Source organism: Hermetia illucens, chromosome 4 (genome assembly GCF_905115235.1).
Source record: "Hermetia illucens chromosome 4, iHerIll2.2.curated.20191125, whole genome shotgun sequence".
Lineage (NCBI taxonomy): Eukaryota > Metazoa > Arthropoda > Insecta > Diptera > Stratiomyidae > Hermetia > Hermetia illucens.
In genome coordinates, this window is record NC_051852.1 from 17,786,934 (window position 1) to 17,814,410 (window position 27,477).

A 27,477-nucleotide genomic window follows, 5' to 3' on the forward strand; every position below is an offset into this window, starting at 1 on the left:
TCTTTAGAATAGTGCACTGACAAGGTAGTATGCAACACTTTGATGACTGTCGCCAACAATTTTACTAGTTTCAGATCTAAGAAGTACAGCCTAGAACATCGATTAGCCAGGTATGCAGAACGCCTTCACAAGCCTTGACGCAATCAATATGGCACCTACACAGATTTCTACTTGCGTGCTCTGTAACTACCGAGTCGATAATGAGTTGTTCCTTGTAACCCCTCGATCCAACTCGGCAGCGCTTTTGCTCCTCAAACAAAATGTTGTTAGTCTTGCAGGGCCCTGTATTATGCCCGTTTAAGGGATCAAATAGGTAGTCCTTGCAGTGAGGAAAGTTGGAAATTCATCCGGTCGACTAATGACCTGATTTATATTTTGTGCTGAGGGTATATATTTCCCAAACCAGAAATTCCGCACCCGATCCAATCCAGTTCTTCAAGCCTTCTCAGTAACATCCGCAAAATTCGTAACCAGTACAATGACGTGGTGAGTGCCTTCGACGACAATCAAGTCAGCGAGGGCGGGCAATCTCGAAAATCCTATCCAATAGTCTTTTGCGTACATTAGAATAGCTCCCGAAAATTCTATTCAGGCTTTTTGGAATTCACAGACCCAGTATAATAACACTGTCAGATACTCAAAATCACTTGTCAGAATTTTCACTTGTTTTTGAAATTCACGACAAAAAAAGATACAAGCATTTTTATCCCGAATAAGGTCAAAATTATGAAGTTGGTAAAACGTACTTGTGAGTCTACATTCAAACTCGCAGAGATAAAGGTATTCAAGGTTATCAGGATCTGCTTTGCAGCCAATATAATTTCTTTTCCTGCGTCATCACCATAAATATTACCAAATGTTTTCGAAATTGTAGCGATAAGTCAATCGAATTTGATGAATAAATTGCCAATACATTCGATCGGTTGTTTCCATGAATTTATTCGGATAATAACATGGTGGGAAAATTTTTGCAATTTCTGCTGCCATAAATATAAATATGGCAAGCGTTTTATTCTGGGATGATAAAAATCGTAGATTCGCTAGTCCTAACGTGGTAGATATGAAAGTCAATGTAATATGATAAATTGAAAAAAAAAACGTGGGGAGGAGACACTTTTTTTGGATGACAAAAATATTGTCACGATAAAGTGAAAAATTTCGGTATCTGTAGGAGCTATTAATTACGAAATAGTCAATTGAGAATGAATAATTGGTATCAGTGCCCGCCCCAAGGAGCCCAATTAACGCTTTGTTGTACCGTTTGGATGCCACAAGTTCCTAAAACAATGACTACTATCGTAGGACCTAGGGAGCAGAGTCCAGACTCAGATGTTCAAAGTCAGTCCGTAGCATTCACTAAGGAAAGCAGCTCTCCCGCCCTGCAGCTAGAGGTCCTCGAAGAAGTGTCCATAGTCTGGCTCTAACTAAAGTTGGGCAATCGCAAAGGAAGTGCCTGAGGGTTTCTCCCTTTTCTCCGCAGCTTCAGCAATGTAAATTGTGGGGTACGTCGAATCTGGTTGCATGGCCCCATATACGCCAGTGCCCCGTGCAGACCGCAGTAATGTTCTATTCATTTGCCCGCATTTGGCAGAAAAGTTCTCACGATCAGGTTCTGGCTGTTAGGCGGACCAAATCCTCCTTAACTTGGCACAGGTGGTGATCGTTCGCCATCTGGAGTCCACGGCTGCTAAGTAGTATGAATCCACCATTAACAGTCGCCAGCGGGGCATAGGCCCACCAAAGAACTGCCAAGAACAGAACCCCACCTGGTCAGTCCAGACTGTCAGACTCTGGTAAATATGTAAAACCGAATAAAAAGAGTTGAGCCTATGAGTATCTCCAAAGTTTCCTCTCACTTTTTTCTAATAATAATAATAATCGTTGGCCCAATAATCCATGTTGGATCAGGGCCTTGAAGTGTGTTAGAGCACTTCATTCAAGACCGTAACGATACACTACAGTATACTGTAGAAGGCAATGTGATCAGCATTGCGCTCGCCCGAGATTATTACCCTGATTTGACTCAAGTACTCATTCACAGCTGAGTCGACTGGTATCCGACGTCAAGTCACGATACAGATCCCACTGCCACCAATGAGATTTGAACCGCGACCTTCTGTACGACAGCCTTGTTTTCTAACCATTCAGCTATCCGGGCACACCTCCCTATTCGGGTTGGTGAAATCATGGTCTTGCTGAAGCGAACAATGAAACACCTCGGCATTATGATGCGCCGATGAGTTTCTTCGAGCAGAATCGCAACACCACAGACAATACTGCAGCTAGAATATTTGCCAGTTGCCAGCTGACAACGAATTTTGGAGATCCCCTACCCAGTAGGTGTCGTTTATTGATGAGTGCGGTTCAATTCGTCCTTCTTTACGGTTTCAAAGCGTGACCTAGTATCCTAAGTAGGAATATGTATTACACCGCCTATAGTACGGTCTCGGAGCCATGTTACAGAGCCGACGTACATATACTTCAGAGAATGAGGGGGAAATAAGGAGGCCGTCACTTGTTTAGAGAGAGGAGGCATTCTAACCGCTTGGTAACGATGCTAGGGATAGCGCCAATTTCATCTAAAAAGTGCGGCGTCGTCGAAAGCACGGTGTAGGAAATTGATAGGAAAAACAGAGGTTTGCTCCTATGCCTGGCCTAAGGTAATCGGTCGAACAGTTCTGGATTATGATCATAGGTACAACCGGGGATATTTTTGCCAGAAATCTATCTGAGATTGAGACCCGCATTTTTTGCATAAAAGTACCAGGTGTACAAACTTAAAACCGCTGTTTGCTCACAGATGGCATCAGTGAGCATATCAAGCTGCTATGAGCACACCACATTTTTTTTTTTTTAGTACGACATTTGTCAACAACTGTCAGTGCATATCATCAGCAATTTCATGCAAAAGCATATTTTTTCTCCTCAATAATCATGTCCAGTTTGTTTCCGGAAAGAAGCATTTGCGGTAGGCTCTGCTTTTTTGCTTCAATTTGAAGAAATCAGCCGCTGAATTGCATTGAATACTTGTGGACACCTACGCCGGCAATGATTTATCGGAAACAATGTGCCGAAACTGGTTCCATCAGTTCAAAGATAGCGATTTCGATCTGAGCGACAAAGGGCGTGAAAATCGGCCCGGGAAAGTTAAGGACCACGAATTGGAGGCTCTCTTGGACGAGGACAATACTCAAACGCAGAAAATGCACGCCAAGCAATTAGGAGTCGCTCAACAAGCCGTTTCCATGCTTCTACGTGCAATGGGTAAGGTTCAAAAGATCGCAAAATGGGTGCCGCATGAATTGAACGATAGGCAGATGGAGCGGCGCCAAAACACATATGAAATCTTGCTTGCCAGACGCAAAAAAGGATGTTTTTGCATCGGGCTGTGACTGGCGACAAAAAATGGATTTATTTTGAGAATCCTAAACGAATAAAATCGTGGGTTGATGCCGGTCAACAATTCGACATCTTCTGCAAGACCAAATCGCTTCAGACAGAAGACGATGCTGTGCGTTTTGTGGGATCAGCGGCGTATTATCTATTATGAACTGTTGAAACCTGGTGAAACTGTCGATGCCTATCATTATCACCAACCACTCATCAAATTGCATCGTGCTCTGAATGAAAAACGACCAGAATATCAACAAAGACATGAAAAGCTGATTTTCCTCCATGATAAAAAAAGTTCGAAGCTACTCAGGAAAGGGTCAGCATTTTGAATAAAGTTTTCCTTGGTTCCTATAAAAAAAGGTGTTTTTCTTGAAAAAAAAAACAGCGGATTTAAGCTTGTACACATGATACTCTCTAGCAACCCCCCCTCCCTCACCTGGATGTTTGGAGGCTTTGGGGCGAATGACGTTTTTCGAGAGGCTTCAATAGACCATAGTGCCATGTAGGAGTGGTACTCATGGTGCTCTACACGTTCGTCATCCAAAGTGGCACAAATTTCTAAGCAGCGCGATGTATCTTTTTTGGTTAATATTTTGTGCGGAATCTCCAATTGAGGTGGAACGTCCAATTGATATTCCACACTCTTCAGTAAGTCCCCTAATAGTTAGAAGTTAGCCTTCCATGGCAAACGAAAAAAATCACTTTGCTGAAAACCGTGATAGATATAAAGACCTGCAATCGGAAATGGCGTTATCTCAGATGGTTTGTATAAACCTAGCAGCAATGAGCGGGTTCCTCTGAAACTAACTGACCAAATTGGAACTGGAACAATCCTCATAAGTGCAATTATCTACAAAAACTCGAACATACCAATTTAGAATTGCAACAAAACCCATTTACATTTACAGAGTGAAAGATTCTTTATTTAAAATTCTATCTAAATTCAACATTTTTATATATTTTCAATAACAAGATTAAATTGTGTCTGAATCATAAATTTTGGCTTGCTTGGCTTAACCCGCGATTCTTCAAATAACTCTTCCTCTCGATATCATTGCCATTGGTTCGAATCCTGATTAAGTCATGAATGTGTACGTTCGTCCTCGTGCTTGCCCCGTAGCTGTAGGCAGACATGCACATTGATAATGATAAGAAAAAAATTACGAAGTAAAAGACTGTGTGGATGCTCAATGCTTCACAAAGGACTGAATAGCAGACATATATTTTCTCAAACTATGTATTTACTCGTACAGAGTCATCCACGTGAAAGTTAATCTGCGCTAGCTTAAAAAAATCAGGATCCCGTCAATCGTTTTGATTCAATCACTGTGGCTTCAGTATCATTATCATTGTGAACATCGCCTTCACAACCTGCAGACAATGGAGGAGAAATATTTACAATCAGGGTTGGAAAATGTTTACTTCGACAAATTATTTGGCACATAGACGTCATTAACAATACAAACACGAAATACTAACTAAACAAATTCACATATATTATGGGAAGCTAGAATAAAAAGGAAACAAAATCTTCTCCATAATTCTATTCTACACGAAACATATAAATGAAAATCCAGGTTTCAGGAATACCAATCATTTAGTTGCAAACTTTCTCTTAAATTTTAATTAGCCCAGAGTCCACCATCCTCTTGATAGCAAACCGGACGGCCTGGGGAGAAAAATGCTCCCACAGGAGCGCAAATATCCGTTTTGCCAAGAAAACTGGTACGAGGGTAGTGGCCTAAAACGCATCACGACCTGTAAGCACCAACAGCAACAGCGATCCCAACTTTTGGATTGCAGCTGATCAGGTTAGACCGGAGACTTCAGCAAAATTATACGTGGAGTTGCCGATTATCAGAGCTGACTTCGTTTCATTTTGCGGAACCTCTCTCTCTAAAGAAAAAACTCTTAACGGATTCTGCCACGTAATTTTCCACAAGGACCAACAGTGGATTAGCATTATCTAAGAAGATAGGAATATCTACCGTACGACAAGCAAAGGTGTACCACGGGATGCTAGCAGAGTTTCCGGAAGGGTGAGAAGGGCAAAGCATAACGTGAAACACTACATTGAGATCCGGGGCCCACCAGTGGCTGAACCCCAAGCTCTTTAGTACCAGATATGCTGAGGATTGGAAGGCTAGCATAAGGCATTTGTAGACCTCCGGATAGCCTGTATGTAAGTCCGTTACATTTAGTACCGAAGAAAGGCCCTGGAGTTTGGAGGGCATGCGGAGACTATAGGAAGTTAAACACAACAACGAAACCCGATCATTCAGCTATTCCACTTATCCACGACATCCTGAGCATTGAAGGAGGAGTAATGTTTTCAACGCTCGACTTGATATAGGCGTACCACTAGATACCGATGGCAGAAAAGGGGAGGCTTCAACGAGGTGCTACAAGGACTCAGCCTTGCTCCATGGTCTATTGTCGTCGTTATATTTTCTAGGAGCGAAGAAGAGCACATAGAGAGAGTATTGCTCTGCAGGCTTAAGAATTACTGGCTGACGATAACCATGGCAAAACGCCAGTTCGACCATCAGGAAGTAGTTTATATAGAATATGAGGTCTCGCCATCAGGAGTTAAACCGCTGGTTAAGAAGGTAGAGATAATATGGAGGATGAAGCGACCGGAAAATCTAAATAACCTACGGAAATTTCTTGGGAAGGAAAATGTTTATAGGCAATTCATTTGAGCGGCCGCAATTATTGAAAGGCCGTTAAACCCTATATTGAGCGAAGTGAAAAAGAACGATAAAAGACCCACGAAATGAACAGAGAAATCAATCATAGCATTCGAGGGAAGCAAAACTTAGCAGAACTTGTGCACTTCAGGGAGGCACGTTCGCGTCAGACACCGGGATGGGAGCGATAATGGAACAGACACAAGAAAAAGGATGGCGCCCAGTTGGATTTTTTTACGACGGCTATACCTGACGGAAACAAGGTATAGTGCATATGGCCGAGAATTATTAGCAACATATTCAGGAGTCCGGCATTTCTGACATCTGTTGAAGGATCGCAATTGGAGGATTGGAATTGGAGGTAGGAATCCCTGGACCGTATATCCCAATAACCTTACACTTAAAAAATTGTGATTGAATCCACGGGTTATCGCACCCCAGCAAAAAAGTCACTGCAAACAGATGCGGATGCCAACTTTATCATCATCAACGGCGCAACAACCGGATACCGGTCTAGGCCGGCCTTAATAAGGAACTCCAGACATCCCGGTTTTGCGCCGAGGTCCACCAATTCGATATCCCTAAAAGTTGTCTGGCGTCCTGGCCCACGCCATCGCTCCATCTTAGGCAGGGTCTGCCTCGTCTTCTTTTCCTACCATAGATATTGCCCTTATAGACTTTCCGGGTGGGATCATCTTCATCCATACGGATTAAGTGACCCGCCCACCGTAACCTATTGAGCCGGATTTTATTCACAACCGGACGGTCATGGTATCGCTCATAGATTTCGTCATTGTGTAGGCTACGGAATCGTCCATCCTCATGTAGGGGGCCAAAAATTCTTCGGAGGATTCTTCTCTCGAACGCGGCCAAGAGTTCGCAATTTTTCTTGCTAAGAACCCAAGTTTCCGAGGAATACATGAGGACTGGCAAGATCATAGTCTTGTACAGTAAGAGCTTTGACCCTATGGTGAGACGTTTCGAGCAGAACAGTCTTTGTAAGCTGAAATAGGCTCTGTTGGCTGACAACAACCGTGCGCGGATTTCATCATCGTAGTTGTTATCGGTTATGATTTTCGACCCTAGATAGGAGAAATTGTCAACGGTCTCAAAGTTGTATTCTCCTATCCTTATTCTTGTTCGTGTTTGTGTTTGACCAGTGCGGTTTGTTGGTTGATTCGTCTTCGGTACTGACGTTGCCACCATGTATTTTGTCTTGCCTTCATTGATGTGCAGCCCAAGATCTCGCGCCAATCACCGCCTGCTCGATCTGGATAAAGGCAGTTTGTACGTCTCGGGTGGTTCTTCCCATGATGTCGATATCGTCAGCATAGGCCAGTAGTTGGGTGGACTTGAATAGGATCGTACCTCTTGCATTTACCTCAGCATCACGGATCACTTTCTCGAGGACCAGGTTAAAGAGGACGCATGATAGCGTATTCCCTTGTTGTAGACCGTTGTTGATGTCGAATGGTCTTGAGAGTGATCCTGCTGCTTTTATCTGGCCTCGCACATTGGTCAGTGTCAGCCTAGTCAGTCTTATTAATTTCGTCGGGATACCGAATTCTCTCATGGCCGTGCACAGTTTTACCCTGGCTATGCTATCATTGGCGGCTTTAAAGTCGATGAACAGATGGTGCTACTGTTGTCCATATTCCAACAGTTTTCCCATCGCCTGCCGCACAGAGAAAATCTGATCTGTTGCTGATTTGCCTGGAGTGAAGCCTCTTTGGTATGGACCAATGATGTTCTGGGCGTATGGGGCTATCCGGCCTAGCAAGATAGTGGAGAATATCTTATAGATGGTACTCAGCAACGTGATATTTCTATAATTGCTGCACTGTGTGATATCTCCCTTTTTATGTATGAGACAGATTATGGCTCAATATGAAGCGAGACATCACCAAATGGAGTAGAAAATGTATCGCCTGTCAAACCAGCAAAGTTAGTAGACATGTCAGAGTGGGCGCAGCATAATTCCCGATTCCAATAGGAAGGATCAGGCATGTTTATTTGGATATGGTGAGACCCCTGCGAATGACAAACGAGAAATAGTACATTCTAATCATGAAAGATAGATATACACGATGGCCCGAAACGGTGCCTATTGGTAATATCGAAGCGGGAAAAGTAGCTGCAAGTTGTTACCGAGGGTGGATTTGCCAGTTCAGGGCGCCTAAAGTTTTCACAACTGATCAGGCCTACCAGTTCGAGTCGCGATGTTTGCGGCATTAATGCGATTAACAGGGTGCAAAAGAACAAGAAGTGGCACAGGTTATCAAAAACAGCGCTAATGTATCATAGAACCAGCAATTGAACAGAAGTCATAAACACGGGGCTGTTAGGATTGAGGGCAGCATTAAAACCCGGCAGAATCAGCCTACGGAACCACCTTACGAGTGCCAGGAGAGTTGTTATACACGGATTTGGATACGTCCGACCCGGAGATATTCGTTGAAAACTCTAAGAAGCAAGTGCGATAAATTCTACCAAACCCAATGTTTCGCCATATTAAACCAATATTATTTATACCAAAGGGATGAATGTAATCTCATCCCGATAATGTAAGCCATGTGTTCGTAAGGGCTGACACTGTCAAAAGATCCTTACATCCACCATACGAAGAACCGTTTCCAGTAATTGTGCGACCCAACGAACGGGTGTTCAAGATCCGAAGGGGAGGGCAAGATGTCAACGTCAACAACGACCATTTAAAGCTCGCATCATTAGCGAAAGGAGCAGAAAGCAAAGGCAACTCATCAGACACTGTCTCATCATTGTCCTGGAAGCAACGTAACCGAAGTGATTACTCGCTGATAGAGAGGAGGAGAGGAGGGAGGAGGAGAGAACGGGAGAGGGGGACGCTATCTCATCTATTATACGGTGAACCAGAAGCTTCAAACCAGTGTAGAGCGTATGGACGATAGGAGAATTCCCAGGCACGCACTCAAAGGCAAGACGAGAGACAAATACTCTTCTGAAAAGCCTTGACGCAGATGAGAGGACTCAGTGCACAACAGAAATTACAAATTGCTAGATCTCCCAAATTGCAAAGCGTGGTCATCGTGGTTCATCATCAACAGCGCAACAACCGATATCCAGTCTAGGCCCACCTTAGTAAGAAACTCCAGATACCCCGGTCTTGCACCGAGGTCCACCAATTTGATATCCCTAAAAGCTGTTGGACGTCCTAACCTACGCCATCGCTCCATCTCAGGCGGGGTCTGACTCGTCTTCTTTCTCAACCATAGATATTGCCCTTATAGACTTTCCGGGCTGGATCATCCTCATCCATACGGATTAGTAAACCCCCCCCCCCCGCCCCTTCGTTATGTAGGCTACGGAATCGTCTATCCTCATATAGGGGGCCAAAAATTCATCGGAGGATTCTTCTCTCGAACGCGGCCAAAAATTCAGAGAAACCAGGTCCCCAAGGAATACATAAAGACTGGCAAGATCATAGTCTTGTACAGTAAGAAATTTGACCCTATGGTGAGACATTTGGAGCGAAACAGTTTTTGTAAACTGAAATAGGCTCTGTTGGCTGCCAACAACCGTGAGCGAATTTCATCGTCATAGCTGTTATCGGTTGTGATTTTCGACCCTAGATAGGAGAAATTTTCAACGATCTCAAAGTTGTAGTCTCCTATCTTCATTGTTTTCGTTTGACCAGTGCGATTCGATGTTGCTCGTTCTTTCGTTTATGGTACTAACGTTGCTACATGGTGGCATGATCGTCTTGCCTTCATTGATGTGTAGCCCACGATCTCGCGCCGTCTGCTCGATCTGGATGAAGGTAGACTATACATTTCGGGTGGTTCTTCCCATAATGTCAATATAGTCCGCATAGGCCTGTACTCGGGTGGACTTAAAGAGGCTGGTGCCTCTCCCATTCACACCTGCGTCGCGAATCACTTTCTCCAGGACGCATGACAGAGCATCTCCTCGTCTTAGACCGTTTTTGATATTTAATGGTCTCAATAAGGATTCTGATGCTTTTATCTGGCCTCGCACATTGTTCAGAGTCAGTCTAGTCAGTCTAATTAATTTCGTCGGAATACGCAAATCGTTGTTATGTTTTCGTTGCCGGGTTCGTCATCGTAAAATTCATCCTGTCCGCGGTTCCTTCCGCGGCTTTGTAACTTCGGTTTTCCATGTAGGGTTGTCAGCCCTACCCGACTCCCAACCAGGAGGAGCAGTTGGTACAATTTGTCCCGTTTTTAGGTGCGGGAGACTTGCCTTGATCCTTCTCTATCAGCAGTTTTTCATTAAGAAAGAAATCCCAACGATCACCACACGGAGGCGGAAATAGGGTTTCGTAGTAGAGCTGTTGGTGTTCATTCAGTATGCGTTTCCCAGGTTTTAGGTACCATCGTGGGTACTAAACCACGTTTGGCCCTGGGGCCTATACTACCCTTTGACCGCTGGAAAACGTGGTCGCTCGACCGAAAAGAATGGAGACAAAAACTTTGAGAGACCAAGAGCCGAAATTTGATTTTAAACTTCTTGTCGAGAATTTAGACCTTCGACCATGAAGTTGATGAAGTCTAGTAGGTTGGCTGCGGTGGACCGACCTTTTGCTATTTTACTATTAGTAAATGGTTAACCAGTCGTTGACACATCACTCAACGATTATAGAGGAAAGCATAATATTATACCCATATTGAGGTCGAGTTCCACAAGGCATCGATAAAGAAGGGCGTTAAATAGGAATCGATTAAGAAATTTTGAGGAACCAATAAAAAAGGAGAATGCAGAGCAGGCTGTACCCGGTCGAGGAAGACAAAAGGAGTTATACACCGTGGAAAAGTACGTATGCAGTAAGTCAAAATATCATTGAAGCAAGTCAGCAGAGGAGTCTGCCAGCTTAATGAAAGTGACGGAAACTGCGTGGGATTGAAAATGTTGAGGATTTGAAACCAGCTTGAGGTATACGCATGTTAATACGACCGGACGCTGGCTTACTCCTTCTTAATCCCAGTTGTCCATTGCTTCACTGAAATTCGGAAAGCTTTAAAGTAGCCGAAATCTACGCAGTTTCCCTATGAATTTCAATCGCTGCTAGAGTAATAGCACAAGAACAAGAATTCGGCACAGAACAGCCTTTTGCAATGATTACGATGTCTTCCCCAGTTGCCCCACCCAAAGCCGCGTGATCCCTGTCACAGTAAAAGCCAGAGTAGCCTTAGGTGTACTTAGAATTTAAAATCTTATCATCCAACTAGGTTTCGGAAATACAAATAATGCAGCAGAACAGAGAGTTTTAAGCCCTATAACTTGTATCTTAGATCTGTCATATCTTGGCAGAAAAGTCTTGACCTTAAAACAACCGATACATTTGTATTAGCCGGCGATGCAGGCGAGAGGCAACACAATCTTCTGGTAATTTGCTCCTTTATGAAGGTTTGATGCCGCCGAAGGGAAGGTTGGGCAATAGCAACGACGTTATGGGGATACATCATCTGAATACTAATACACAGGCAGGGTTTCATTTTTCGTCAGCCGAGAGTCGCCGGAAATAAACTGGCTTTAATCCTGATGTAGTCAAAAATCTGATCCGTAGCGGTAAAATCAGCCAACCTGGATGTGCAGACGAAATTTGGTTCGGAAAGACCGTTGGATTCACGTCAGCATTTGAGGTCTCCCGCAACCGTAGATTGGGCGCTCCGGGCGACTTAGATATCGCACTGGTATTAACAGTAACTTGTGCCAGAACGCAACATAGGGAGCGAGGTGGAGGAATCTCAATGGCCGAGGTAACACTATATCCCGATAGCCAGTAAAAATTGTGTGGCGGGGGAGGCTCCTTGTGGCTGCAGATTACCAGGGACTATGTCAACTGCCTGTTGAATTGCCACAATGCCACTTTTTGTTGTTCCATTAAAGCTGTAAGCACTGGTATGTAATGTTCGACGGAAGTTTGACGCGAATGCCAGAAAAAGCGGCAGAGACGCCTAAAGATTTAGTCCGATAAAAGTTCCCACTGTATCCTCACAGACAAGGAATTTCGTGCGGGTCAATTCTGACTCCCTACAAGCTGGAGAGGGCGATACCATAACGTTCATACTTAAAGACTCGAATTTTTAAGCCAGAAGCCAGGAATTCGCTCTCCTAAGAACGAGTACAATAGATGAATGATTTTTAAGGTTTTGTGTGAAATAAAACCTCATTAGAATCTGTCTGGCCGTCTGTCACACCCAATTTATTCGGAAAGCGCTAGACCGATTGCCATGAAAATTGGTGAAAGTATGTAATCTGGTGTTCCCTTTACATGCAGTAAGTGGCGCCATTTTGTGTTAAGTTTAAGGGGGGGTTCCCCATACATGTGAACGGAGAGTGCAACTTTTTTTTCACAGAATGTAGGTCTCAATTAGTACTTTTCGAAACTGGTTCAATATTTGATATTGGGTGAAATATAGGGGAGTTCAACCGAAAAAGCTGAAAAAAATCACATTGGTGCATGTCTACGAAATCTAGGCCTCAAAATATATCCGGTTCCGATATCTGCACAAATAAAGTTAATAATAGTCTATTTCCACATTTTAGAAATTTACCTGGCACCCCCCCCCCCTTATGTTCATCCTAGAAGTACAAAATTTGGCATGCGTATAATGAAGAACATAATGCATAATTTGGTCAAGTTTGAAGAAAATCCAACTATTAATAACAAAGTTATAGGGGGTAAAACCATTTTTTGTGAATTTCGTGCACTCTACAACCTGCCTGACCTCATCATCACATATCAATTCGTCAATACCACAACGAAATGAGTTCTTATGAATGGGGTCGCAAAGAATTATTTTGTTTTAGTTTTTTAGTCATTTGGATATGAATATCAATTACTCCAACCAGACATGTGCGTATGCAGGTAGGTATGTAAGCGAGCTTCCGGTATTCCGACTTGTTTAAATTTGTAACGTCATAAATGATATCCATAGCGATCGGATTTTAGCGATTAAGGGAATCCTGTGTCCACTTGATGATGGACCAAGCAGATTAAAGAGAAATTGTCTCCCATTTTTTGGTCCACGAACCCCCATTTCGGACAAAGCAAAACGAACGTTATGAGTTCTCGGTAGCTTCTACCCTGGCCGAAACCACCTGTCGCTTTTGACTTATTTGCTTTTTTGACATATCCCACCGATGCGGCCTTTCCAGAGAAGAATGAGTTATTGAGAAATGATGTTGCCACCCTACAATTTTAGTGACATTAATTTGAATTGTGAGCGAACTTTTATAAGGATCCAAGAATTAAATCATGGAACCTGATTACAACTTCCCTCCGACCTTCAAAGCCTATGCAAAAAATAAAAGATATAAGTTTATGTAACAGCTAAGATTAAAAAGTTAATTTAAAAAGTTAAAAATTAAAATGGCTTAAAATTACTTTAATTTCAGACCAAGTGCTGCATTATGAAGTGTGCAGGAAAACGGTCACTTGTGCCATGCGTCTGCATATAGTACATCCATTAACAAATATCTAAACTCACAGACATAAAAGTAGCCAAGGTTATCGGGATCTGCTTTCCAGCCAATATGACTTTCTTTTGCTGCATCATCTGCATAAATATTACAAAATGTTTTCGAGATCGTGGCGATAATCTCGTCCAATCTGCTGAATAAATCGCAAAGACCATTCGATCAGTTGTCTCCATAAATCGATTTGAATAAAAACATGACGGGAAAATTTCTGTGACTTCTGATACCATAAATAAAAATATGGCAAACGTTTCATATAACGATGGTGAGTATTGCAGATAGATAAGTCCTTGCGCCGAAAATATGAAAATGGATGCGATCAATTGAAAGAAAATTGAGTAGGAGATGCTGTTTTGGATGATTTCAAAAATGCTGTAATGATAAAATTGAAAATTGTACATTTTAAAACTAGTCCTCTTTTGCATGTATAAGGACACCCTACCCCCAACCCCCAGTTCTTTAAACTATACCTAAAATCAGCCTACTTATAGAGCGTTTCACATGCTAATAACTCTCAACGAATGTCGTAACAATAAATTTAGCCTTTTTCGAATATCTTGGATGTAAGTAGGTAGACCTAGACAGGCAAACCTATGGATGCAGAGATGAAGGAGTTCAAAAAACTGTGAACCCTGATAACAAAGGCCATGCGATACGGTGCTCACCGCTTTTATATAGGGCCATCCTCGAGAAGCTCCTCAATTCAGAGATTTCCTAGGATCAATGGTCAGGCAAGAAAGTGACACAGACCCAAAACAGCAAAAGGGCGGAAAAAGGGAGCTAAAATCCCGATCGGGAAATTCATCTGAATGTGACTATCCTTGTCAACTAGGGCAATTTTCCATGCGCTTTGGTATTAAAAAATGGTAAAGCAGAAGCACCACAATCGTCCATTCAAGCTACATAAGAGAGTCAGCTATTCATCATCATCATCAACGGCGCAACAACCGGTATCCAAACATCCCAGGTCAGCTATTGTGTCGGGCAAAAAAAGGAGTGGCTATGTAGACAGCTAAAATGCACTACCAAGCCCATGTCAGAATTTTCAGAAACACTTGACAGTTTGTTCTGCGACGGGCGAGAACGGAGCCTTCAAAAATTGTGCCTACGAGTGGGAAGGACAAAATATGCTAAAAGGGATCAAGGTGGTAAAATTTAGTTATGCGAGTCTGTCTTACATAACTAGATCGGATGAACTAGACAACTAATTTCTTTAAACCCTCCAAATCATCTGGCTTAGACGGAATCTACCATGTGCTCTTATAGCAAGAGGTTCTACCCAAATGGACTTTCGATAATACCTTCCTTAAGGCTGTGATGTCTGAAAGCAGGAAGCAAGGTCTAGGAAACGCCTTGTTGATAAGCAGGCTAGTAAAAGTGTACTTATGTGGGGAGACCAAATGTGTCGATAGCCGTAAGGGATGCCCACATTCTTATCTTGTAGTTTTACTAAGTAGGGCAGGGTATTATGCCCAGGGATATGCTCATGATATCAATATATATAGATAAATATGAAAAAATTTCAGCAAACACTCTGGAACTCATACTTCCTTTAGAGAACAGCCTTGTCAATTATATTAAAGTGATGTCGAAATGTGAATTTCTGGAGCTTTCGCGGTGTGGCCAAAGGTAAAACAAGGTGAAGCTGCAAGGAGCACACCCCAGCTTCAAAGATTTGCCTGTCTCTATTATGGGTATCGTACACAAAAAAGAACCTCCGAATCATAGTGGGAATTCTTGCTGGTCATTGTCGGCTGAACTATCACCTAGGGAAGCTAGGGATATCTACGGACACTGCCTGCAGGTTTTGTGAGGAGGAGGACGAAACCTCTATACACGTCCTGGAACAATGTCCGGCGCTTGTGCAAAGTAGGTCGAGGCATCTGAGAGAACACTTAATACCAGATGCAAAGCTGAAAGATCTGGAAGTAGGGAACATACTAAAGTACCTAACGGTTATAGGCCTGCTTGAGGTACTATTATCAATAGGTACACTATAACCAGTAAAAGGGGCACAATAATTCTTCAAGGACGCGGTGCGACTTTCCCTTAACAGAATAATAATAATGGGTATCGTAATGGGTTCGCTTCACATGTCTGGAAGGCAGTCTTGCAACTCCAACCTTTGGAGCACACGTACCACATCAACACAGTAAAGAAATCTACGAAATCACAAACCCAACTCTGAAAATGAGCAGTAATTTAATAATACCAAAGTTCTTCCGGGATTCCAAAGTTGAGTCGATTATGAAGTAAATCCAAAGCAAAGCATATGGGAACCACTAGGGAAACACACCATTGTATTTCAGGGAAAAAGTGGATTGGATACAGCTGTGCATCAGAGAGAATCTAAGGGCGAAGTACAAACGTGTTAAAATCCGTATTCTCTCAGAAAACCAGATAGCCCTGAAGACGTAAACCTTAAGTCCTTAACAACTGAAAACGAAGGACCGTCGGCGTTAAAGCGGCATAAGGGTTTTGGTGCTAATGAAAATCTTGAAACGTCTCAGTAATTTTTTGTGGAACCAAAAGTCTGCGAATGGAATTAACACGCAGGCGGGTGCAACCGTCCAGCCAGCGCGAGCAGATCCCCAGAACAGACCCATGCTTTAAAGAGATTGCGGGGTCTATCAAGGCTTTTTTATGCAGATCCACCAACAGCCCATAGTAACACAGGGAGTTTGCGCCTAAAATGAGGGTGCTAATGTTCGCCAAAACGAATCGCCACGAATACGTTCAGTGCAGTCTGAGACTCATGCCCACTTGCTTGTAGCCATAAGTGCGGATGGAAGAGGAGTTCGCGGCTAGCCCCACGGAGATGGTGTCCGCGGCTCCCTACCGACCCTGTGCAGGATATCAGAGCAGATTTAAGTGACTCTGGCATGCTGCGCGATTACGAAACGGCCAAATTGACATAGTTTCAAAACTGCGGTCGACTCCACCTTCACGATATCCGACGCCAGAGTTGGACACCCCCAGGGACCTCGAGGATGGGTGGATGGTCTTTGGAGGCTGCTGCACCCACCATACGAAGGCCCCTTTAAAGTCGTGGTGCGACAGGAGCATTCCTTCAAGCTCGATGTTCGGGGAGGGTCCAAATGGATCCCTTTATCGAGGCAGAAGGCTTTCTTCGAACCGGGAGATGGTCCAAAAAAGCGCCCTCGAAGCGTCAGGTTCACCCGGTCACTCCGTTGCCGAAACCACATCCTGGGTTTCTCCGCTGAACCCGCGTGGTTTCACCTGGAGGCGGAATAATGTGGCGGCATTGTACAGCCGCCTCCACGACTTGGTACCAGACCGGCGAGCAACATTCCAGCCTCCTGGATTGGATCGCCGTGGCAAACAGACCCACAAGAAGAGGCTAAACATCTATACACAATGGGGGTCCACGCTAGCGACCCCAGCATTCAGACTTTATAATGTTGAGAACGAGACGCTCCTGTGTTAAGTTGTCAAAGCCCCCATCACGTACGTGGCTTCGTGCAAATAAAGGGATTCTCGGCGGGTACATTATAAACTTTATACCGGCGCGCTTACGCAGACTTATGCTTTGGTTGGGTAGGTGGAAACAAAAAGTGCGCCCAAAAGATAAACCCAATATGGAGGAGAGTCTTTTAAGACTATGACTTCGAAACCTCAGTACGGGTGGTTTTTTTAGAAATTGCTCCAAAGTTGGAAGGTATCAATCGGAAACAACAAAAACGTCTGGTAGTCCAGATTCGGCAGGGAACTCGAAAAAGGCAAAAAGGAACACGGATAGCCCCCGGATCGAAAACAACCGTTTTAGTTCAAAGCGCGACTGAAAAAGTGGAAAACTAGAATATCGTTTCGAACATATACTCGTAAATAAACTGCATGAGTCCATAAAGGAAATGCGAAAAATGCATCGAATTATCCGGGCTCTGATAACAGGAATTAAGTTGTCCAATATTAGGGGATTGCAGAAGAGAGAACGTCAAAACTTCAAAAACAAAAGTCACCGGAAAACAAGGACAGCTCCTCAAAATAAGCTAGTCAGAAAAGCGGCTGATAGAAGCAGAAACGGTGCCAAAAAGCCATCGGGATCCCAGTAAACTGCCAAATAGAAAAAAAACCTCTTACCGAAGAAAGCCAACGCAAATGGCCACAAAAATAGGATGAGGAAAGTATATGGACGTGCACAAATCCTACATTCCGAAAAGAGGGCTATCTCATCAAAGAAGGGACTGAAAACTCACGATGCATATTGTGCAAGGGAAAAGGGATGTGGACGTCTGGAACGTTGCAAAAAGTGGCAGGAAAAGGGAGGGAGCTAAATCCTAGGACTCAACCATTGCAAGGCAGCTCTACACCTGTTTCCATACCACTCGAGAATCGTAAATGGTCCTGCCAGAAATGTGTGACACATACCAAAATTAAGGTAGCACTGCTTGGGCAAAGGATGCCGCGAAACCAACCATAACTTAACATAACTTAACAGTAACTTTTCGGCTTTGGAAGAGGAAAAATCAACGACATCCGCATCTGCAGTCCCACCTCTACGGCCTTGAAAAAGAAAGCCGAGTGACAAACACTAAATGGTAAGTCCTCATCGAAACCTTTCTGGTTTGTGGTAGCAGACAATGGCGAAGAGATTAGGATAGGCCAGGCATCTGACATAACTCAGTACGTCGTTACTGAAAGGGATGGTCTGTAGAGTGAGTGAGGATTATAACCACAGCGAACACTACGTTTTTTTTTTCGAAATTGAAAGTGGCCCAAAGAAAACAGCGATGAAAATGGTTGCACCTCTATGAAACCAGGAAATCTCGGTGCTGAGATCATCTTATTTTCGGGGAAGACTTTAGGAAGGTTAACAGCTAAGCCACAATATGTTGGAGAGGATGATATACAACAGGCTGTTTCCATTCACCGAGTCAACGGATGACCTCTGTACGCGACAGTATAGATTTAAATGCGATAGATATGATCAAGGATTTAGCTTGAGGAACGATGCCTGTTAGTAAACGCGGAGGAGGTGATGACACTCGCTTTCAGGAGTGCCTTGACCTCATCCAACTGGGATTGGATTAAGGGAACTTAGATTAAATTCGATGTCGCTGGCTACTTAGCTCGGTCAATCGAAAGTTACTTATGGAATGGGCTTCTCTGATGCGAGACGCATCTGGCGGTGGTTGAATCCATTACGTCATTTCTTGGTCCATTAAGTCATTGCTTCGAACAGTTAAACTGACTTTGGCTTACGGAAAAGACGAAGGCCATCTTTATTATCAATCAGGCAGTGTCCGAAGTGAATGTGACTTTCTAAAAGGGCACTAGGAAAAACTGTACAGGAGCAAGCGGCAAAAGCAGGATAAGTCCTAAAAAAGTCATAGAACCCGTATACTGATCCCTGAGAAACGAATCGAGAGAAGATATCAAGAATCGAATTACCATCTAATCCAGTTCCTTACGGAACACGGTGACTCTCAGAAGTATTGGTACAGCTACGGATTAGACAAGCCTCTCGTTTGTCCCGAGTGCACCGCTGGACCCGAGGCCCCGCAACACATTTTCTACCATTGTCGTAAAATCGCGAAGAATTAAAGGGAATTGGGTGGTGCCTTTGACCTAAATATTAGACCTCACAACCGAACCGAAGAGACGCCGAAGTCAGAGTAGCCCAATAGATGGGATCCAAAAGAAACTCCAGGAACTGGAATGATTTCCTTAAGGAGTGTTGAGGATCACCTTTCCGAGAGAATGCTCCTATGACCTTTTCGAGTTCTTCGCCATTATTTCCACTATATGTTCGTACCAAGCAAAAGGGTATTTCTTTTCTCCCAAACCATACTCACTCCATTATAATCCGATGATCCTCCACATATTCTTTGAATTTCTGCATACTTTCCTCCTCACTTGCATTCGGATCATGATGTAGTTTCGCAAACCGTTCCATGATTATCTCCAAATGGGTATTCAGGACATTCAAATAAAGGGCTCCAATGAAATCGTTTGCAACGTTTTCGAGCGACAATTGAATTTGAAAGGCATATTGCATAAACAAATAAACCCAAAACAGGGAATGGTTGTGTTCCCAATGGTAAGGAACCCAGATATCATACAAAAGCCTTGTATAGTTCGAAACTGCTCCATTCAGTGTATACATCGAATTCAAAGTAAGATACAAAGCCATAATGGCCAAGGTAATTCTTTTGCAATCACGGATTACATTCTCCAATTTCCGGGACTGCCTGGCCGTCATGGGACGCTTATCTAGACGGTTCAACAACTGGTTTATCTTGATGAGATGAGGTCTCAATTTCAGGATCACACAAAATTTCACATTGCAGGATGTTACACAAATGTTCATGGGGAGGTTTTCCAGTAACTGCTTCAGCGACTTGACAAAAAATAATTCGATAATGAAGCACGCATAGTACATGATGTTTGACAGGATGAAATTGACGGTTGCATGGATTTTATGGTGAAGGCGGTACTCCTCAGTTATATACATTCCCTGGAGTTTCAGAGAAGCGTAGATCGGTCCTAGTGCCCGGACTGTGTCGACTTGGCCAACGGACTCTTCCATAGTTAACGCAGGTTTAGGATTAGTGTTTGGTTTCATCAGTACGTTCGTTTCACTTTTCAAGGATTGTGTTTTAATAACCACATCTGTCCTCAGAACAAGAATACTAGACACCGGTCAACCAACAACTAAACTTTTTGATATTTGGAATTACATTTTATAGCGTTGAATATAGTGGCGCTCTAACCCTACTATTCAAACTCATCCCTTTTTGAATAAAGGAAGACAATGCCACACGTGACAACTACATTTCACATGCTCTGTAAGCTGTAAGGATACCCTCTTCCTACCTTCGAAGCAACAATAAATTATTTTCACGTTTAGGGTTAAAGATTCGTGCCCATGATAAAGTAATTATTTTAAGGAGACGTGCTTCCTTTAATAATTCTAGAAACTCAATTTAAACAAAATTAAAAATTAATCATCTACTCGGAATTTGTTCATAGAATAGCAAGGATCGAATATGTCCACGGTGAAATTATCTTTATCTTCAGGGTTTCGTATAAATAAGAAAATATTAGAAATTGCAGAAATTTAAACGATGACCGGTTGCGTTCCGTAACGAAGACGAATTCATCAGGTAATGCCCCATCTTTGATGTCTGGGCACCATCTTAGCAAATGTCAATTAAGTTTCATAGCAGATTATTTGATTATCTTTTGGAAAAAAAGTCGATTCCTTGGAAGCTGAAGTTTAAAACATCGGGCATCGAATTATGTATTAAAAGGAACCTGACATAACAATGGAAAGTAGAATGCACCCTTATATAGCAATTTCAGCTGATACCATGCAATGAAATCAACTATCCCAAGATGGCTGACAACTGGGTCGTTCTAGAAACACGTAGAAGCAAATTACTAAAAGGAGTTATTTAAAAACCAGCTAAATGTACCTTGGTCGCGCCGTTATCAAAAAATAAAATAGCCGCTGAACGTGAATGAATTAAACTTCAGAAAAGATTCTACTTGAAGCTGCAAAAAGCACTGACAATTCAAGATCGCCAATAGTAAATTTGTTTCCAAAAGACAACCCGTGGAAAACATGGAACAAAAAGAAATAAAAAACAAATAAGAGACAAAACCTTTCAGATACTGAGCAAGACTCCTGGTTTCATAAGTTGAAAGAGAACTCAACGGCTGCCTACGCACTGAATTTTCTGACACAGGCATATGTCTTCCTGTTGAACAGTTGAATGAAAAGCAATTAGATTTGGTGAAAACATTTTTAATGAGAAATGAGTTCCAGACAGAAGTAATATTGGCCTTCAGAATTAATTAAAGACGACATTAAAAATGCTCACGAGTTTTTACTATGGAAAATTCCTAATAAAATTTCACACCAGCAGGCCGGACGGTGCGATGACCGAATTGGCTCAGCTTCTGGATTTCGACTAATCAGGCTCGAATCCCGTTTTTTCATGGATGGTTGTGTTCCTGGTGAAGATATGAGTGCTGGAGCTAAGGTTCTCGCCTCCTCACAAAAAAATAAGAAGGCCAGTGAAGGTTACCTAACACGGACATATGGTCCTCTGTGTTAGCTAGCTAACTATACTTGATCAGACGAAATCAGGTACACCTGAGGACTTCTCTAAGACCGCAATTTTCAGTGAATGTAGTTTTCTTGAGTTTCTGGTCGTAACCTCTGGCTTGAAAGGAGCAATAAGCAAAGAAACTCATCTGCAGCATCTCAAAGAATAGAAAAGAGTCAAAGCGCCTGCGCGCTGCTGATCTGAACCTCAAACTTATCAAATTTTCGCGGGATAGCTTCTTTAAGAAAAGGAGAATCGGATTAATTTGCGATGTACAACCTCAGGAATGCGGCAGTCAAATTACAATGGAGAGACCAAATCACAAAGCAGTATTCAAGGATACTACTAACGAGGGAGCTAAGGATGGCTAGATTGAGGAGCGCAGAATAAATTCAGATATTCTGGAACAACAATTGACGGTGGAGACGAAGTATGAGATGAAACCTTGCTTGCCGTCGAAGGCTACACCGTACAAGTTTACACCGCGTATCCTATATGCCCCCTTTTTTATCACAAACTCCACAAAATAGGGTACAGCCTTGAAATGACCAAGGTAAGTAAAATTACGCAGAAAAATTTACAAAAAAAAACAATGAAAGAAATGGCGTTAGGCATTGGACAAGTTCGGAGGAGAGGGGATGTCTAATTGCAGGTAAGACCCTTGCACCTGTAGACATACGTACAGTCATGTCCTAATATTAGCAAAGACTAGAATATTCTCCTAAAAGTTTGGCTTTTAATATTTTATAATCAACCCAAGTTTTAATAGTACAAATGACATGATGCTACAGAGTCGACGGAGATACACCTAAAGGTCATTATTTGAATACCGCCCATTTGACAGCTAGGTCAACGAAGCTGGCAAGTTACAAAAAAAAATGTTCCGCGAGTTAGTGCGTTTGCAAGGGCAATGAACACTCATTGCAACCAGAAAGAAAGAAAGATTAGGGATTGCATTTAATCTATGCAGGGGGCACCGTCACATCGTCGGCTTCAAATGCAGAATCAACCAAATGTGCCGCGAACATCATCAGCATCCTCAACAAAAAAATTCTCACGTATTTTTTGGTTGAAGATGTTGGGAGTCCTGAGCCCCACTGGATGACAGACCGGGAGACTTGGGAAGCAACTTACTTACTGGTGTATTTAGGACCTCTTTTTCGGGTAAAACACCCAAGTTTTTGAAAAAATTTTACCGACGGTTTCGTCCAGGGCTCTCGGTCACGCTGCTCCCAGGGCAGAGGCGAAGCAGCGTCTGATGAGTTGCCTCTGCTCTGGACGAAACTGTCAGTCAACTTTTTTTTCATTCCCACGTACCTCGTCACGTGCATCACAGAATTTCCCCCTCCTTCCCTCCACCGATGGTTCCTGTAATCAGAGTAACTGTATCAGAACCATCAGATCCAGAAACACCCACCTTCAGCGATTTAAACAATAATTTTTTCAAAAAAAATGGCTTCGGATAACCCCGCAGTTCTGTCATAAAATCTTCTCAATCAGATACACACAAAATGCAAACAGCGAGTCGCACTCACCAACATCCTCATCGGCAACAAATCGTAAACATTCGTGGTATCACCGTACTTCTGCACCATCGTCGAGGGATAGTAGAAGAAGCGCAACTACAGGATCGTCAACGCTTACGACCTCAGGAGATGATGATGGTAACGGGGGAGCTTAATCCTAAAGAGTCAACTTCAATTCCAACCTGTAAGTAGCATACGAATTCCACAGGTTCATCATGTTCAAAGGAAGCAATCACGCCATCGGGGCTACTATCAATCATTGGCCTGACTCAGGGTAGATATTAGGGTGATATATCCTAATCTTTGGTGAGCCTTGTTGAGGCAGATAACAAAGGCTTATATGGAGACAAAAAGCTGCTCCAATGGGAAAGCAAACTTCAACAGAGGACCACTGATGAAAGCAGTTGAAATTCGGGAAAAAAGTTACCTATGAGGTTGCAGCGACAACAGCCAAATTTCCATCGTAAGCTACATGCACCTAAGCTATCATACTTGGCATTTGGGTGTAGTATTTCGGGAATCAGTTGTTTGTCTAAGAGTAAACCACTGCCAATTCACGATCTTCAATAGCGAATTTGGTTTCAAAAGAATAAGCAGAAGAAAAATATGCAACAAAACGAAGTAAATAAAAAGTAAAAGACAAAACCCTCTCAGATAATGAACAAGCCTCGACGTTTCTTACGTTGAAAAGGAGCTAAAGTCGTTCATTATCTATCTGCCACGTGTTTCCTCTCCAACAGTTGAATCTAAAGCAATTAGACAGATGATGACATTTTAACTGGGGAAGGAATCCTGGTAGGAGTAATAATGTCTTTTACAGGTGGTTAAAGGACGTCATTAAAAATGCTCACGAGTCTTACACCAAACCACACGAAATTCCAAATAAAATTTTACGACAACAAACAGCTGATGATGGGGTATAACCTCCTTAACAGCTTGTCTTCTCATCAGCTGGAGCAATTTAGTACGACCTCAGGTGTCCTACTTTAGTTATGGATAAGCTAAATTAAAAAATTATAGCTGAAATACGTTGCAGTTATTGCGCCTTAGTAGTGAGAAAGGAAGGTTGGGGATGTCTAAATTCAGTAACCATTGTCAACCACGTGCTGACATTTGGTCAGACCCACCACCACTGGTTGACACGTGGCTCTTTACTAATGAATTTAGGAAGGTGAGTCAAGTCCTTCGATGCTTTGTCCTCTGGCGCCTGGTGTATTTAGGATAAAGACTAGAAGATTTTCCCGTCCTTGTTCTAAGAACTGTTTTTCCCTTACTTCAGTTCGTGTTGTGTTTAGAGGCTCTAATTTTCACAAGTGAAACCCTCAGAGTAGGGCCTTTGTGGTTGGATAAGTTTGGCCCCCAAAGTTCTAGGAACTGTCTTTTCTTGCATCTTTAACTTTCGGATGCAGTGTTTCTTATCAGGAGAGAAGGACTGACTGTATGTGATTATTAGGCTAAAAATGGCAGAAACGAAGTGCCCTCCCTGGCCGACGTCAATTATTTCTTTGTTTCAAGTTTTCGGCTTCACACAAAGTAAGTGTGTGCACTGACTGATGATGCACTTCCAGGGACTATTTTTCTGTTGTTGAGAGGAAGAGTATGGTTAGTGATGAGTATTAGGTTGAAAAGGAGAGTGTTTAGTCCACCCGGATGTCCTCAATAATTCGACTCCGGTCAACTTTTGGGCTTCAAACAGAAAAGATTAAAAAACTGCAAATTTCGTCGTCCAAGCAGAGAGCAGACAAATGTGTAACATTTGATCGGATAACGGGGATAGCCAGGAATATGCTTAATCTACTCGTCCCCAATGGTTCGTCCATAAGGAAGGGAAAGTCTTTTTGCGTTTTTGCTATTCTAGTCATTAAGAAACGACAAGAGAAGTTAGTCAGACTAAGCCTTGAATATTTAAGAAGGAGAAATCTTAAATCACTTGCCAATATCAAGAAAACAACATTACGGAAGTGGAAGCCGCTATACAACTAACTTAACCAGCAGACAGAAGGATAGTAACCTATCCCACATAACGACGAAATTTATGAGCGATACCATGACCGTCTGGTTGTGGATAAAATCCGGTTCAACAGGTTACGATGGGCAGGTCACCCAATCCGTATGGATGAGGATGGTCCACCCCGAAAAGTCTATAAGGGCAATATCTATGGTGGAAAAAAAAGACGAAGCAGACCCTGCCTAAGATGGAGCGAGGACGTAGGTCAGGACCCCAAACAGCTTTTAGGGATATCGAATTGGTGGACCTCAGCGCAGTGCACAGGCTTAGGCCGGATGCCGGTTATTGCCCCGTTAATGATGATGATAAAAGGTAGTAATCGAAGAAGTTCTACACAGCACCTGCTGGTAATGAAGTTTAAACATGCCTGTCAAGCTCTGGACACCTTGGAGGAGTTCTGGGAGAATCTACCAGGGGAAATTTTTCTATCCAACCGAAGTAAGCTGACCAGTATGCCTGCTCGTCATTTCAAGAAGCATTAACTCAACTCATACCATCCAATCCTCTGTGACCAACGGGGACCCGCGAATTAAGGGATGACCAGATACCAGGGATATAGGCACCGACTGCAACGGCATCACAATCAGAAAGAATTAAGGAAGGAAAGAAAAGCCAGCCAAACATCCCCTCAACTTCGTCATGCGATAAAAAAAAAAATAAAGCAGAAAAATTTAATATGAAAATTGTAAGTGACCCTTTAGGAAGCTCACCTATCCCTTCTCAGTCTATCCAACCACCGAATAGAGAAGTCAAAATTTCGGCAATCATAAAATTTAATGTAAATTTCCTGAAAAGCCCCGAAAAAAGGGCCTGGAGGAGACTTTTAAAAAACTAGGGCCAATAGAATTCCCTATTTCTGCTTCAGGATCATGACTAAACATCCCGGATACCTCAACAATCACCTCGCCAACCCTACAAATTGACTAAATCTCCCAAACCCGAGGACCTTGCAGAAAAACAGGCCCTAAGCATATCCTTTCAGATTTGGAGCAGTCGCAATTAAAATTGAATTTTACCGTTAATTTTATTACCCTCCACAAGGAGAAGCCTTCGATCCCAATCAACACTATTTATTGCTATCTTCGAATCCTCTCAGAAGCTCAACGAGGTCTTCAAAATGGTGTATCCTCTTCGCCAAAAGATTACTCTTGTTAGAGTCAAAATCGTTGACGAAACGCAGCTATTTGATTGCGAACACTTAAGGTATATTGGCAAAAATGTTCAATCTGAGACAGGTGCGTTAATTGCACAAAAAGCGACCCTTGTGAGGAATGACCAAGATCCACGATACTGATTTATATGCGACCAAGCCGTATATAACTACCACGGGTGTTCAACATGTAAGGACATAGTTGCCTGAAAGGGACCTTTTTTTAAAATTACTGCCCAACTTATCCCTTGTATCATCTTCCAAAATTTAGTTAACTCTTGCTTCCACCAAGCAATGAATAGCGAAAATTTGTTGTCATCAATGGTCGACTTCCAAATTCCAAGGATTAACTACACCACTCTCATGTCTTCGTGCAGGTCATCAATACATCAAGTTTTCGGATCAAGGAGACTCCATACTATGGGAAAACTTTTTGATACCTTCGTTTGATATCTTTTAAAGGATACGCTCTAAAGGAATCTCATTTCGAACGTTTTACGAGCCTCTTATATTTACATTGTGAGTTCCGGAAATTTAACCAGTCTTCGTTCTTATTGCTTGGACAAACACGGTTTAGAAGTCGCCTAGTGAGCGTTTTTAGTTCCCGGTTCCAAGGAGGACCCGTTTTAACCACGTTGGCGGCAAGCCTTTTCAAAGCTCTCTAAAAGTGTGCGATTCAGAGTTTCCAATCGGTCTTCTATCGCCAAAGGAGTCGCTGGTCGCCTGAGGAGCTGTACTCTATTGCCAAGAAGTTCATTGAACTTTATCCAATTCGTTTTCGTAGGATTCCGTTTAAAAAGCGTCAGAGGAAATTGCTTCTGCAAGAGTGACCCGAGCAGATTGTGAACTAGGATAGTGCTTTCCCACCGAAGCTGCCCCAAATTCAATATGGCTCAACCCATTGATAGCGCTAAATCTGGTTTCGCTGCTCTGTCAAAAATGTGAAAATATAGACATTTCAGGACCAATACAGAAGTTGAAGCTGTTCCTCTCCAATATGTGTCGGTATTTAAGGGTTCCAAAAGAAAAGTATCCGCTCACGTCTGGGTTTTTTCATTAGGCTAGTCTGGATTTGGACAATAATAATTTAAGGGCCTCATCGTCCGAACATCCCTGGAAGCTGATGGAAAGGGGAGACACAGCTCATACACTGATC

General features: G+C 42.8%; 2 protein-coding genes across 2 annotated transcripts in view; both read right to left on the reverse strand.

Annotated features, from left to right (window-relative positions):
- LOC119653742 (alpha-ketoglutarate-dependent dioxygenase alkB homolog 7, mitochondrial) overlaps positions 1 to 27,477 on the reverse strand; it is a 73,622-nt gene that overhangs the window by 19,946 nt on the left and 26,199 nt on the right. The gene's annotated exons all lie outside the window — the stretch shown is intronic.
- LOC119653743 (odorant receptor 22b-like) lies at positions 4,319 to 13,913 on the reverse strand. Its single transcript, XM_038058667.1, has 2 exons — positions 13,574 to 13,913; positions 4,319 to 4,764 (listed from the first exon to the last, which is right to left on the reverse strand). Exons 1-2 carry the CDS (start codon positions 13,790 to 13,792, stop codon positions 4,717 to 4,719), a joined length of 267 nt encoding a protein of 88 aa, XP_037914595.1. The 5' UTR covers positions 13,793 to 13,913; the 3' UTR covers positions 4,319 to 4,716.